General features: G+C 29.7%; 2 protein-coding genes across 5 annotated transcripts in view; one reads left to right on the forward strand and one right to left on the reverse strand.

Moving 5' to 3' along the window:
* Positions 1–9981, reverse strand: part of LOC145258169 (double-stranded RNA-specific editase 1-like) — a 134624-nt gene extending 124643 nt beyond the window's left edge. Inside the window, exon 1 of one of the 4 annotated variants that reach the window (XM_080115981.1) lies at positions 9839–9981. In XM_080115981.1, the coding sequence (XP_079972107.1) occupies positions 9839–9881 (43 nt within the window). In that variant the 5' untranslated portion in view covers positions 9882–9981. Of the gene's footprint in view, positions 1–8555; positions 9518–9838 lie in introns of those variants that run through there. The other 3 variants (XM_080115979.1, XM_080115980.1, XM_080115982.1) reach the window with 3 other exon arrangements.
* The window catches only part of LOC145258171 (heme transporter hrg1-A-like), a 292891-nt gene continuing 289402 nt past the window's right edge, over positions 9978–13466 (forward strand). Inside the window, exon 1 of the mRNA XM_080115986.1 lies at positions 9978–10116. Within this exon, the coding sequence (XP_079972112.1) occupies positions 9978–10116 (139 nt within the window). The remainder of the gene's footprint in view (positions 10117–13466) is intronic.

The raw sequence follows: 13466 nt of genomic DNA on the forward strand, positions 1-13466 counted from the left end.
ACAACACCAGAATGGTCTCTAGATTAAGCAGAAAACAATACCTTGGGCCAGACAAGTCATTTTCATGAACACATCCACAATGGTTGTTTTTATTATTATAGTACATGGTCGTCAACCTTTTTTAGATCTGTGTGTGTGTATATTTCTGGATTATAAGTGTGTGCGTATGTTATATATGATAGCTTCCTTCTGTTTTAACAGACTATGGATACCCACTGCAAGAGTGCCTGCACATGGAATTTTTGTAGCAAGAGTTGCGTAATCTCCAACTACACCTTTCCTGAGTCAGTGTTGTTAAATAATGGCAAGTGATGGTTCAGAATGACTGGAAACAATGCCGAGATAAGCGGAGAGCACATACAGCACCTAGAATTCCAAAATGGTCACTCATCTGGTACTAGCCAGGTTCAATGTTGCTTAACTTTGGTGATTTGACGAGAACCAGTGTGTCAACGTATATTATGTTATATAAAAACATACACAATTATAACCCAGGTACTTTTTGTGATCTTTCCAGAAATTAAAAGCGTTTGAGATTAGAAAATGGAGGGGGGGGGGTACAATTTAAAAATACACACAAAAGAAATTCATAAATAATACAAATTTCATTAAAAATCTAATTTTAGTAATATTTCAAATTACTTTTAACATGAGGAAGTATTTTTAATTAGGTTCTTTTAAACAAATGCATGACAAAATGTTTTGCTTTGATGTTCAGGTACACAAATCTCAAACAAATTTAAGGCAGTTCAAAGGTTTCAAACATATCGAATTCCGAAGCATCAATAGTAAAAAAAGAAAAAAAAGAAAACAGGTCTGCCATAATCTTTTTAAGCAAATGAAAAAAAAAAAAAAAAAAAAAAAAAAAAAATCGATAAATTCTTGGTGAATCTTAAGATGAATCACCCACCCATCCTGGAAATTTTTGGTATAGATTTTTTTAACCAAATTTCTTCAGTTTAATTGGGGTGAGTCTCATTTAAAAAATTAATGGCAAAAAATGAGCCTTTATTTTGGGAGACCACGAAGACCGAGGTAAATAGCTACATTTTTCAATGGACCTTACTACTACTACAGATGAGAGAATGGTTTGGCGTTTTTTTTTTTACGACATATCAACCCTTTCCGTGCTATTATTGCCGAATTGTTATTTTATTCTTCAGATAATGCGTTAATATTTTATATAATTTTCAGATAATGGATTATATTTTGTATAGGAATGGTGGGGTGGCCTAATAGATTGTTTTGTTTTGTTTTTTTTTTGTAAGTTGTACGTAAACGATAATTATAATAGGTGAGATAGTTGAATAGAGAATAATTGTAATGGAGAGGGAGGGGTTGGGTTTACACTCCGGAAAGCTTACAAAATTGAGACCTCACTACTGAATGCAGTTTTCATGTAATAACCAATATGGCGTTAGGAGGGGAGTGCTGGGCTGGACACTATTCCATGTGAATCCTTTTTCATAAGCATGATCAATAATCATTTTATAGGGCAGATGATCGATTCAAAGCACTCAAACTATAATACTTGGTTTGGCCTATATAAACTTCAATACGAGCAGCAAATAAATTTCGTGGGATCAAAAAGAAACCCAGTGGCGTCTCTAATCTCAATTCCTGGACCTTTCAGTTAGGTGATTTGATACACTTTTTCGGTGCTCTACCAGCGAAGGTTGGTTGGTTGTTTTACGGCATATCAACCCTTTTCAGGTTATTTAATGCCGAATCCAAAGATTTAAGAAAATTTTTTTTAATAGAATATATTTGTTGTTTTCAAGTCGGTTTCTATTTAACCCATAGTTGGAACCCTAACAAGTACTACCACTCTGGGTCAGAGTGGACCTGGGAGGAATGGCAATTAAAGGGTGGCTCCACACTCCCCAAAGCCCGCAAGATATAGTTTAAGGTCATATCCATGACCGGGAAGTAGAGGAAAAAAAGGGGGGAGGGAAGGGCGCTGTTGTTTTTGTAGAACATAATTAAGTTTTACAAAAGAGAATAGAAAAACAAAAAGGAACATCAATGTGGGTGCATTTCGTCTCAGGAAGCCAATAGACAGCCTGATCTGGTAGCACCAGCTACCAGCGAAGGAGAAATTCTTATAGACCGAGGCACTTTATATCTACACAGAACCTTTTTTCTATGTTTTATGTTCCTCACATAAAAAACTGACCTTACATCCGATTCTACAATCGTCAATAGGAGAATAAAATGGAGACCTGTGTGTGTGTGTATATATATATATATATATATATATATATATATATATATATATAACTAAGAAGGCTCTCCAGTGTTTAATAAGAAAATGAGTTAATAAGTGCATGTACCACCATCGCCCCCAAGCAACTGGTTCAATAACAGAAAGAAAGGCAAATAAAATAAAGCTGACTAACTGTTTGACCTCCTTTCAATGTTTCTGAAACTACCAGTAAGAATATAAAACTAAAGTCAGATACCCTGCATATGCACCAAGTCTAATTTGATCCCTAGTAACTCAAAAAGAGAATATACAGTATCTACTTTTACCATAATTTGATCGTGTAAAGTTTCTATGTCCTCTGTAACTTTATGTGCTTAAGAAAGGAGGCTTTAAAGGTCCTATGAAATTCGATATGGCCTCGTTCAGTAAAAACTAAAAAGCAAGACAAAGGATTTGTAGCCAAACCACATGGTTGGAGAAGGAAGGGAAACTAATGATTACAACAAAAATAAAAATAAAGAATAAATAAAAACTGCCCGGTTACTTTGAGAGAATTAAAACAGTCTGGGTTAAAGGGAAATTATAAACAATGGGACTCCATTTGTGTGTTGTTGAATAGACGTAGTATAAAATTAAGTTTTTAAATAATGTCCAGCCAGCGCCATCTTAATGTCAAGTCAACCCTCATTTTGACCGGGCACGATTCATATTTAGATTGTATAGTTTTATGATTATTCTTTCTATAAACTTTATGAACATGTTTTAATTTTTAGGGATAATGACAAAGTCTTAAAGACTTAAATTCTATTTCAGTCAGATAAATTTTTCAAATTTGGCCTTATTCTTGAAACTAAGTTTTAGTAATAAAAAATACTTAAGTTTCACCGTACACGAGAAACGCCGAAATTAAATATCGACTAGAAAAGTAATCAACATCAAGAAGTTAGCCCAGGAAGGTCGATAACTAGAGTTCATTATGGCGTCGTATCGTTCCCTTTTAGTCAACGATAATCGCTTAAATATCGAAAATTAAACACTGATAGAAACCCATCTAATAAATGTCGCCAATCAGGCGAAAATATGAAATGGACATAAAAATCAATATTGTTCATTTTTTATTTACAACTTGGTGCTAATGCCCTTACTGATCCGCGCTATTTTTTAAATCGTATTTCCCAGTTTAAAGTTTTGATTTTTTTTTATTCAATTGTAAGGTTATAGTACAGAATAAGTACAAAACACCCTCCCATCCCCATGTTAAGAATGGCTTTTTAAATAATAACGTTATTATTTCAGCACGGATCAATAAGTGCATGAGTACCTACAGCTTCGAGTAAAATAAATGGTTTATTACAAATATTTTTTTTTAATTTAAACTTTTTCAGCTTAAAATGTTGCAATTTTTATCAACCTCAATTTATTTTGTTTCGTTTTCGTAACATGAAAACTGCCTTTAAAATATAATTTAAATAAATAGGTATCGAAAATTTCATGATAATTTGACCATTAGCTGATTTTTGCTAGATTTTTTAAACACGTGTTTACGCTTTCAAAATGATCACTGTGTTTTAAGGTGTCCATAATGTAAACACGATTTTAATCTCGTATTTTCATTATTTTCGTACGCTACAACATTTTAAAAGTATTATTAGTTTATTTTAAGCTTCTTTTAAATAGTATAAAAGTTATAATATTGAATTAGATCAGTTACATCGTGTTACATATTGGAGGGAGGGTAGTAAACATGTCGCTTGCGTTGGAGGTAGCCAGTGTTCTAACTCGACAGGATTTATACGCCACCTTTACTTTTAGCTAAAAACACTTTAAACACAAAATACTTATCTACGTAGGTTGAAGAGTAACTTAGCTTGCCTTTGGTAACATTTATTCGTTGTTTATTCTTTTCACACTTTTTTTTTTTTTGCTTTACTGACTTTTTCTGAAGAAAAAAAAATACCCAACATCTTGACTTGTTATAAATATGAAAAGTATAATTTTGGCGTTTCACGTGTAAGACGAAATTCACACTTGTCCTTTTCGATGAATTTTAGGATATATTAAAATATTCGACATTACATTTAAGTAATATTGTTTTTGCTTAAAAGGACATTTTTAAAAATCGATCTGTCGACAACAAGCACTGGAAGGCTTTTTAAAATTATGTTCTTTTACCTTAACTAGTAAATAAACAAAAAGATACCGTAAAAATTGAATTTAACTTAGAGATCCTACCTAAAAATTATAAAAAAATAGCATGGTTTGGTTCGTATTTTGCATAAATAATTACTACACGAGCAAGTCTTAATTTAACAGATTGTGACATGTGTATTGTTAATTGAAATAAAACAAGAAAATGTTAAAAATCTACAATATTGAATTTCTTCATAACAACCTAGTTATTTTATTCTTTTATAAAAAAAATATTTGATCTTTCAAAAGTTGAAAGCAAAAATAGAAATTCATTTAAAACGTTTTTTTAAGTTCTTGGAAAAATTTATGCAAATCCAAGAAAACTATCTGCATTAAATTTATGGAGATTAAAACTTATATATACACATTTATACACAGATTCGAAAAAGTTATATATATAAAAAAAAAACTATATATAAGTAAATGTATCAAAGGCAAGAGAAGTTACTTTTCTACTTAACTGGATAAAATTTTGTGTTATTTAATTTAAAATGTTTAATCGGCTTGAAAAACTTTGATATATTTGAATATTACAAATGGCGGCGGACTGTGTTGAAAACGTTAACTTTGGGAAAATGAGTTAAAACTAAAAAAAAAAAAAACTATAAAGAATATTGTTAAAAAAAACAACCGAATATGTCAATATCAGCCTGTCACGGTAACATATATTGAGTGAGTTCCTAATAGTATTTTGTATAGGTTTTTAGTTTTAAATCATTTCCCCAAACTTAACGTGTTCAACAGTCTAGTCTGCCATCATTTGTATTTTTCAAATCTTGCCTTGTTTTTTGTTTTTTTAGAGGGGGGGGGCAACTTTTTCGAATCTATGTGTATAGTAATACAAACCTAAAACTTGATTATAATTTTATATCAATTTCGCCCAATTAATTTAAATAACCAAATTATACTGGGGAAAAAAAAGAGTGCGTGTTAAGTCGACCGATCAATTTTTTTTAAATATGTCGTTTTAAGCAAAATCAATATCACGTGCTTAATTGTGACGTCGAAAACAGTAATATAACCAAAAAATTACGAAAAGTCATCGAAAATTGCTATTGTATTTTTAGTAAAAAAAATAAATAAATAAATAAAAGTGTCGCTATAAGACTAAAACGTTGGTCGCAATTAAAATGCAATCTAAAATCTGCGTTCCGAATTATGTCCCCTGTGTATGAACTCTTCATTTACTTTATAACAAAAATACGATTTTATCCAATTTCTGTTTAAAAATACTTTTAACTATACCTTTTGTACTCCGTGATTTTCGTAATTTTTGAATATGTTACTATTTTCGACATGACAATTAAGTACGTAATATTGTTTTTGCTTAAAACGACGCGTTTAAAAAAATCGAGTGCTAATACAGAGAGTGATCCGGATCCGCGTCCGCGCTATTTTTTTAAATCGTATTTCCATGTTTGATTAAAGTTTTTTTTTTGTTTTTGTTTTTTATTCAATTGTAAGGTTAAAGTAACGAATAGGTACAAAACACCTTCCCCTCCCCATGTTAAGAATGGCTTTTTAAATAACGTTATTATTTCAGCACGGATCACTCTCTGCACGAGTACCAAAAATCGCTCTATCGATTATCTTCACAAGCACCCCAAAATGAAAATAAAGACTCCCGAGCAACGCCAATTGTATAATATATAAAAATGGTCGTCACGGTGATTTTTTTTTTTTATGCACCCGAGAAATTTGAAAGCGATTATAAAGCCTTTAAAATATAAATTCTAAAATAAATGTTTCAATTAAAATTTAACAGGTAAAGTCTAGTATTTATGTCTCTTTACCAAAAGAAAAACGGGATTTTTTGTGCATTTCATACACCTGAATTTAGCCATTTTTTTTTAAGGTTGTGAACACAAAACGCATTAATATATAAAAAAATATTTTAACATATACATATAAATTTAGAATATACAGAGTAAAAAAAACTATAAATCTCTTTAAATATGTCATTTTTTCCGGTCTAAACTAATTTTACCTGCTGATACAGGAAGAGATAGAATCGCCATTTCTATTTCATTTGTACAGACAAGGAAGGAGGGGCTCTCGAAAAACAAGTGCCCGTTAAATAGAAACGTTACAAAGTCATATTTCAAATAAAATCAATATTAAGATATAAATTTTTTTAAAATATTAAAAAATGCATACGTTTATTTTATTTATTTATTTATTTATTTTAGATATCCCAGCGTTTATTAGAACATAACGGCACATGGCATGACTTGGGTGTGGAAATAGGATTCTTGTTCATTGTAAGAACACACAAAAAAAAAAAAAAAAAAAAAAAAAACACGTGTATTTATGCAGATATATTAATCTGGATTCTTTTGTACAGTAATTATGATTTTTTTTTTATTTAAACCTATTTCAGATCATTTTCATTTAATAGACCATCATAAAAAGTGAAACTAAAAAGAATTTGAATAGAAAATGTCTCAGTTTATTTTTTTAACGCTGAAAGATTAATAAAAAAAAAAATACATTTCTGCTTTCTTTCAACAAAAACATTTTATAGCTATCTTGAACTTTTCAGCTTTAATAAGGCTGCCGTTGAAACAATGACCAAATTAAAACAAAAAAATACAGTAATAACCTAATTACGGCATGTTTAAGCAATTGAACCAATTTTTTCATAAAAAAAAAAAATTTAGAATTTTGATTGTTTCAAATGGCAATTTTAAAGCCGAAAAATTCAAAATCACTGAGGATCAGACCGACTGGTGACATCGTGAAACTGCAGTGAAGCGTTAAGCTTGGTACGTTTTATTGTTATAATTATATAATAATCCTCTCATGAAAATGCATACAATTCGTCTTTTACTTAAAAGATAGTTTTTATTTTTTTAGCGACGAGTTTAAAGTCTAAATCACATGCTATTAGTTTCAAAGAAATAAATCTTGTTAATAATGGGATAAAGAGATCGGGGGGGGGGGGATAATAGCTTAAAAAATTCAAGAAAAATGAAAAAAAAATTTTTGAAAGAGACCAAGAAAATAGTTGTCTTTAGGGATAGATTAAGACGAGCGATTTTGAAGTCTTGAAACTGGCGATATATATAAAAATTGAAAATAATTGCTGGATAAAATTTAAGTATACGGCGTATATTCATTTTTGTTCACACAACACAAAAAACAATATTCTTGAAGAGGAGACCAACAATTTATTTTTTAAAATTAACGTTTTTTTTTTCTAAAGGGAGGGGGAGTCCGCGGCTATTTTAAATGTTGTTCTCTACGGAAATGGGGGGGGGGGAATAACAAAATGTACAAGCTTGTTTAATGTGTAAAAACAAATAACGATTTACTAAAACACCGACAAAAAAAAAATCAAAGTTATATCGGATTTAGTCGATTTAAAAGACAAAAAATAAAACGAAAAGCGTCGAGCACGTGCGCGCTGGCGAGGTTTCATAGAAAATTGCTAAAAAAAAAAAAAAAAAAAAAAAAAAAAAAAAAAAATGACGCCATCACGGAATTAGCGAGTCGACATTGGCGCTATCGTTTTTGAAAGGGGATAAGTTTTGTTTTTTTATTTTTTCTACTTTTTAAAAGCATTCTGGACAATTTAACTCAATATCTATACTTTAAAGGAATAAATTTAGACATAAGTGAGATCGAAATCACTAGAGGAAAAAGATTTAATTATCTAAATGTACTTTACATAAAATTTCGAAAAGCCGGCATCAGGAAATGATGGGAAATAGATCACCTTCACCATAACGACTATAGTAGTCGGTTTTGTTCAATAATGGTATTTTGTACCGTAAATAAACAGATACACACATATACTTACTATCTTACCGTGACAAATTATTTATAATTTATCAAATATTAAATTAAAAACATTAAATATACTAAAAAAATTTCATAGTTTAAAAAACGATAAATTGAAAAGAGCCAATCAATTTCAATCCCTCGTGGCATAAAAAAACACATTTAAGATCAACTTAAAAAAGCATTTAAAAAATATATAAATTATTTCAGTTCATTACAAATAATTTCAAGTTTTTACGCTAAAATTGCAGTTCATGTATGGGTTTTGTTTAAAAGGGGAAAAAGAAATAAAAACGATTTTTAAAGGTTGTGTATGTGGGGGGGGGGGGTTAGTTGATTAAAAAAATTAAAATGAAAATTTTTTTAAAATACCTACCCAAAGAGAGATCCTTCATTTTCTTAGCTTGTAAATCCCGCATTTTTTTTTAATATTTTATTTTAAAGTTTAAATAAATTAAAATTTGTTAAGAAAAAATTTCAAATTTTTAATAAATTATAAAGGTTTTTTTCACTGTTGTATGTAAAAATTCGTTGTTGTTTTTTGTGTGTGTGTTCAAACTTTTGATTATAACGAGAAACCAATTTTTTTTTTTTTTTGTCTAAAAATTAAGGAAGTAAACTGTTTTAACTGGTTCTCTAAGAATGAAAGAAAGGTAAGATTTGGATAAATAAAAAAAATAGAAGTGTCCTCCACTCCTCCACGTATAAAGAGAGATTTTTTTTTAAGAGCAAAGGTATATTTAAAAGATTAAACAATAAGAAAATCTTAAGGGCTTTTTCTTGTCTATGAATCTCACTTAAAACAAGACAAGAAGAAGCGAAATAGTAAAAGTTAGAGCGAATGTTCGCTATTCTAAGAAAGAAGAAGAATGAGTAATGAGATAGGGAGGCTGAGGGAAGAAGAAGAAGCGGTGGAGGTAGAAAGAGATTGCGGTATTTCTTTCTCTTCTTCCTTTTAAATTCTTATTTCTTGTAGCAGTCTTAAATGATGAAGGAATAGGTCAGCACACCTTCACTTACAACACGCGGTTTTTTTTCTTTTTTTTTTTTTTTTTTTTTTAACACATTAACCAACCCTCCCCCTCCACCAACTGAAAAAAAAGAGTGAGTGTGTGTGTATGTGTATATATGAGAAGCCAGTTTTTTTTCCTCTCCGTTAGACAGAAAAATGAAACAAAATTACTATTCATAAAATTAATAGAAAAAAATTTTTTTAATTTATTTTTTTTTGTTTTGTTTTTTTTTTCATTTTTGTCATAACCTTTGGCAAAAAATTAAGAAATAGATCAGTCCACCTTAACTTACAAAACCCGCTTTTTTTTTCCTTTTTGCATAAATGAACTAGCCCCCCACCCCCACTACTTAAAAATAAACAAATAAAAATCGCACAACTGAAAAGCTAGTTTTCTTTCCCCTTAGATAAAAATGAAACAAAATTACAATTTATTGATAAATTAATGAAAAAAAAAATAAAGATAATTTTTTTTTATTTTATCATAATCATTAGCAAAATATTTAAACCAATTATTTAAACAACTTAATAATAAAATATGAATTAGAAAAAAAAAAAAAAAAAAAAAAAAAAAAAAAAAAAAGGAAATATTCTTTCTTTTTTCTTTTTTTTTCTTTCTTTCTTTTCTTATTTTATAAATTTGTTACCTTGTTCAACTTCCATAATTTCAGGTCTTGTAGCGGCGGCCATGCGACTTTATCCAAGAAAGATGTACGAGATTTTGCGAGAATTGACGCGAGACTCTCGCCAGGGGAGACAATCCAAAAATCACGTTACAAAACAAACATGGCGGCGTTATCTCGTTTCATCATAAACTTGAGGATATTCTTTTCAATTGTTGGAATCCTCTGTGGATTATCAGCCGTTTTTGTGTTTGGAATTAAGTTTAATAACTGGAATGCTGCTCTCTGGGGTCTTTTATCAGGTTTGTCACTGACTTATTCTTTATATTACAGTGATATTTATTCTTCTTTCGTGTGACGTGACTGAGCCAAAATGTATTTCAGTGTAAACAAAACAGTATTTAAAAAAAAATTCTTTATGTTAAACCTCCTTAAAAAGTCTGTCTTTTTTTTTTTTTTTTCTATGTTGTAATACTTATCTCATCTTTTTACTAATGATAATAAAATTGAAATATCGACGTACGGATGAAAATGAAGGTAGAGACAACGAATGAACAAGATACAAGTTTTCTTCAAACATATGTACAAGACGTGTACATATGTTTATATATTTTCACTTCAGATAAAAAAGAAAAGTTTAAGTTTGAATTAATCTAAATGTCGTAAACCTTACTATTGCCGACATTATTTTAAAGGAAATGCAGTTGAGAAATTAGTAAAAAAAAAAAAAAATTAGGTTTACGTAATTTGTGACTAAATTGCGTTAAAAATAATATAACCCTTTAACGTTCATGTACATATGGATTCTGAGCCGATGAGCCATCTTTGTTTACGTTACTTACTAAAGAAAGTTGGCCACTTTGCTCAAAACTGATATTTACACGAACTGTAAAAGTTTATAGTTTTTATTACATATATTTTGATACTTATGCAGAATACAAATCATGATAAAATAATAACTTTATCATTAAAAAAAATCGGTGATTATGCACTTATGTTACCGTGCTATTTTTCTTTTTTTTTTAAATATTTTCAAGTCTCATGATATACTTTTTTTATTATTAAATTGTTAGGTGGAAGTACAGAAAAGTTACAAAACACCCTCTCTTCCCCATATTAAGAATGGCTTTCAAAATAACGTTATTTCAGCACGGTAACATAAGTGCATAAGTTCCCAAAATGTTTAACATGAGATGGTTTTGTTATTCTGCATAAGTACCTATATTTCAAAGCGTTTTTTACTTTAATACAGCAACTAGTGTCTTCTCTTTAAAGTTAGAATGACAAAAAATTACTGACGGTGACGGACGGTCATAAACAGCTAATAAACAATCGTGCGAAAATCGTATATTAATTTTCATTACGCTGGTATTTTTTTAGATTAGGTCGACCTCCGCAATTTTCTTTTAAATGACGACTGTAATAAGTTTTCTATGCTGAATACGAAAATTGCATTGAAATTTTGCAGAAATAAGTAGTTATCGAGATATAAAAAGTTGTTTGTATTCTTTGGCGGCCATCGTTTTTACGCGCGTGCGCCATAAACGGCTTTCGAGGTTGGGTGTTTATTCCGAAAGTCGTTCTTAACATGGGGAGGTTGGGGTGCTTATAATACGCTGAGGCACGTTGTAAAAATTTACCTAATTTTTATGTCTTTTGTTAGGTGAAAGTACAAAATAGTTAAAGCGATCCCATCCCCGTGTTAAGATTTGGTGTCTAAATTAAAAACGTTATTTCAGAATGGTCACTTTTCTACATAAATACCCTTTTGATTTGTTCGTTCTTTAAAATGTTCCAGTTATCATCATATAATAGTAATGATTACCCTAAACATTACTAAATCTTGGATTTCTTTGATGGCTTGTTACTGTGCACATTTTCCCTACGCATGAGTTTTTATGATGGAAGGATGAAGAGTTAAGAAGTCATTAGAGAAGCTGAATATGTAAATATTATTTTTAATGTATGGAAGGCGAGATGTGCGAGAAATGGAATGATGTGAATTGTTATTTTTTATTTATTTTTTTATCTTATTTTTATTTATTTATTTTTTTTTTTGGTAGGTACTCATGCAGAGATTGATCCGTGCTGAAATAATAACGTTATTATTTAAAAAGCCATTCTTAACATGAGGAGGGGAGGGTGTTTTGTACCTATTCTGTACTTTAATCTTACAATTGAATAAAAAAAAAAACATTAAACTTTAATTAAACGTGGAATTACGAGTTAAAAAAATAACGCGGATCGGATCACTCTCTGCATTAACACCTTTTTTTTTTTTTTTTTTTTTTTTTTTTTTAAATAACAGCGAGTCTATTATAACCATACATTGTATTCTGATTTTGAGAAATCATTTCACTTAATTCGTGTAAATTATGGTTATCAAGCAGTGTTGATGCCAAGAAATATTTGATAATATAACATACTAATCTTATGAGTGTAAAACGCAATTAAGAATTGAAACTAACAAACTTTTGTAAAGGAATGATTCATTAAAAATAAATAATTATACTGTTGTATTTTTGTTAGCTTATTTGTTTTGTATTTTCTTTTTTTGTTTGTTTGTTTTGTTCATTTTTTTAAGATTTATTAAATAAAATCTACGAAATTTCTTTAAAAGTTTTGACAAATTTCTGTCTTCAAAACACTTCGTTTCTTAGATTAAAAATAAAGTCATAAAAATAAACAAATCTATATGTAAATAAAACGGTAGATTTGTGTGTTTGTAAATATTTAACCGATAAACTCCTAAACTATTGGTCACATAACACTGAAATTATCAGAAAATATCAATGATGGTTTATAACGAGTAAAATCTTTGTTTGAATGAGTGAAACGTGTACAGACATATATCGACAAGTTGAAATGCAAATTATTTATTTCAATTTTCCAGTATATTTCTATTACTTTTGCGCATGCACAAATTCATTCATACCTTAAAGTGGTTTGGTTTTAAATCTTTGTTCTCCATCTGTCTATAGCTCAAACGGTAGGGAACGCGACTTGAGTACTGTTTTTGTTTTGGTCTCGATTATAGCTGATGAAACAAGTCATTTTTTTTTTTTTTTTTTTACTTTTTGAAATCAGTAAATAGTGAATTGGCTCTGTACTAATAAATACGAAATGTGCATGAATTAAAATATATTTAAGCGTATTTTACGACCGGGCAAGATCGAGTGCCCACTAGTGCCCCGCCCCGTTGCCCCGCTAGTAGCAAACAAATATATTATGTTCGCATAATAATTGATTTCAATTTGAATGAATATTTAGATATATCTCATGAGAATGAGGTGAGTAAACGCCCTTGCGTAACCCAATCAATCACCATATGTTTTTGTTTCAAGTTTTCTGAGATGTAAGTGTTCTTTTCTAGAATAGTGGCCTTCTCGGGAAATACAATTATCATTGTTTTGGAGGCCAAATGAACCATAAAACACAACTTGGTTATATTGGAGTTTTTAGATTTTAGATGGTTACCATTAAAGCGACAATATCTTAACCAAATTAGTTCTAGTTTTATAACAATTTGATTAAAGTAATAATTTACTAACCAAACAATACTGTAATAATTAGATTACGTATAAGGTTAAAATCGAGTGCTGTTGCTGTACTTTGTTGATATTCTGTCATCTGATAGATATGAATGCCTAGG

This window comes from Euprymna scolopes, chromosome 33 (genome assembly GCF_053919585.1).
Source record: "Euprymna scolopes isolate OS-2025 chromosome 33, ASM5391958v1, whole genome shotgun sequence".
NCBI classification, from domain to species: Eukaryota; Metazoa; Mollusca; class Cephalopoda; order Sepiida; family Sepiolidae; genus Euprymna; species Euprymna scolopes.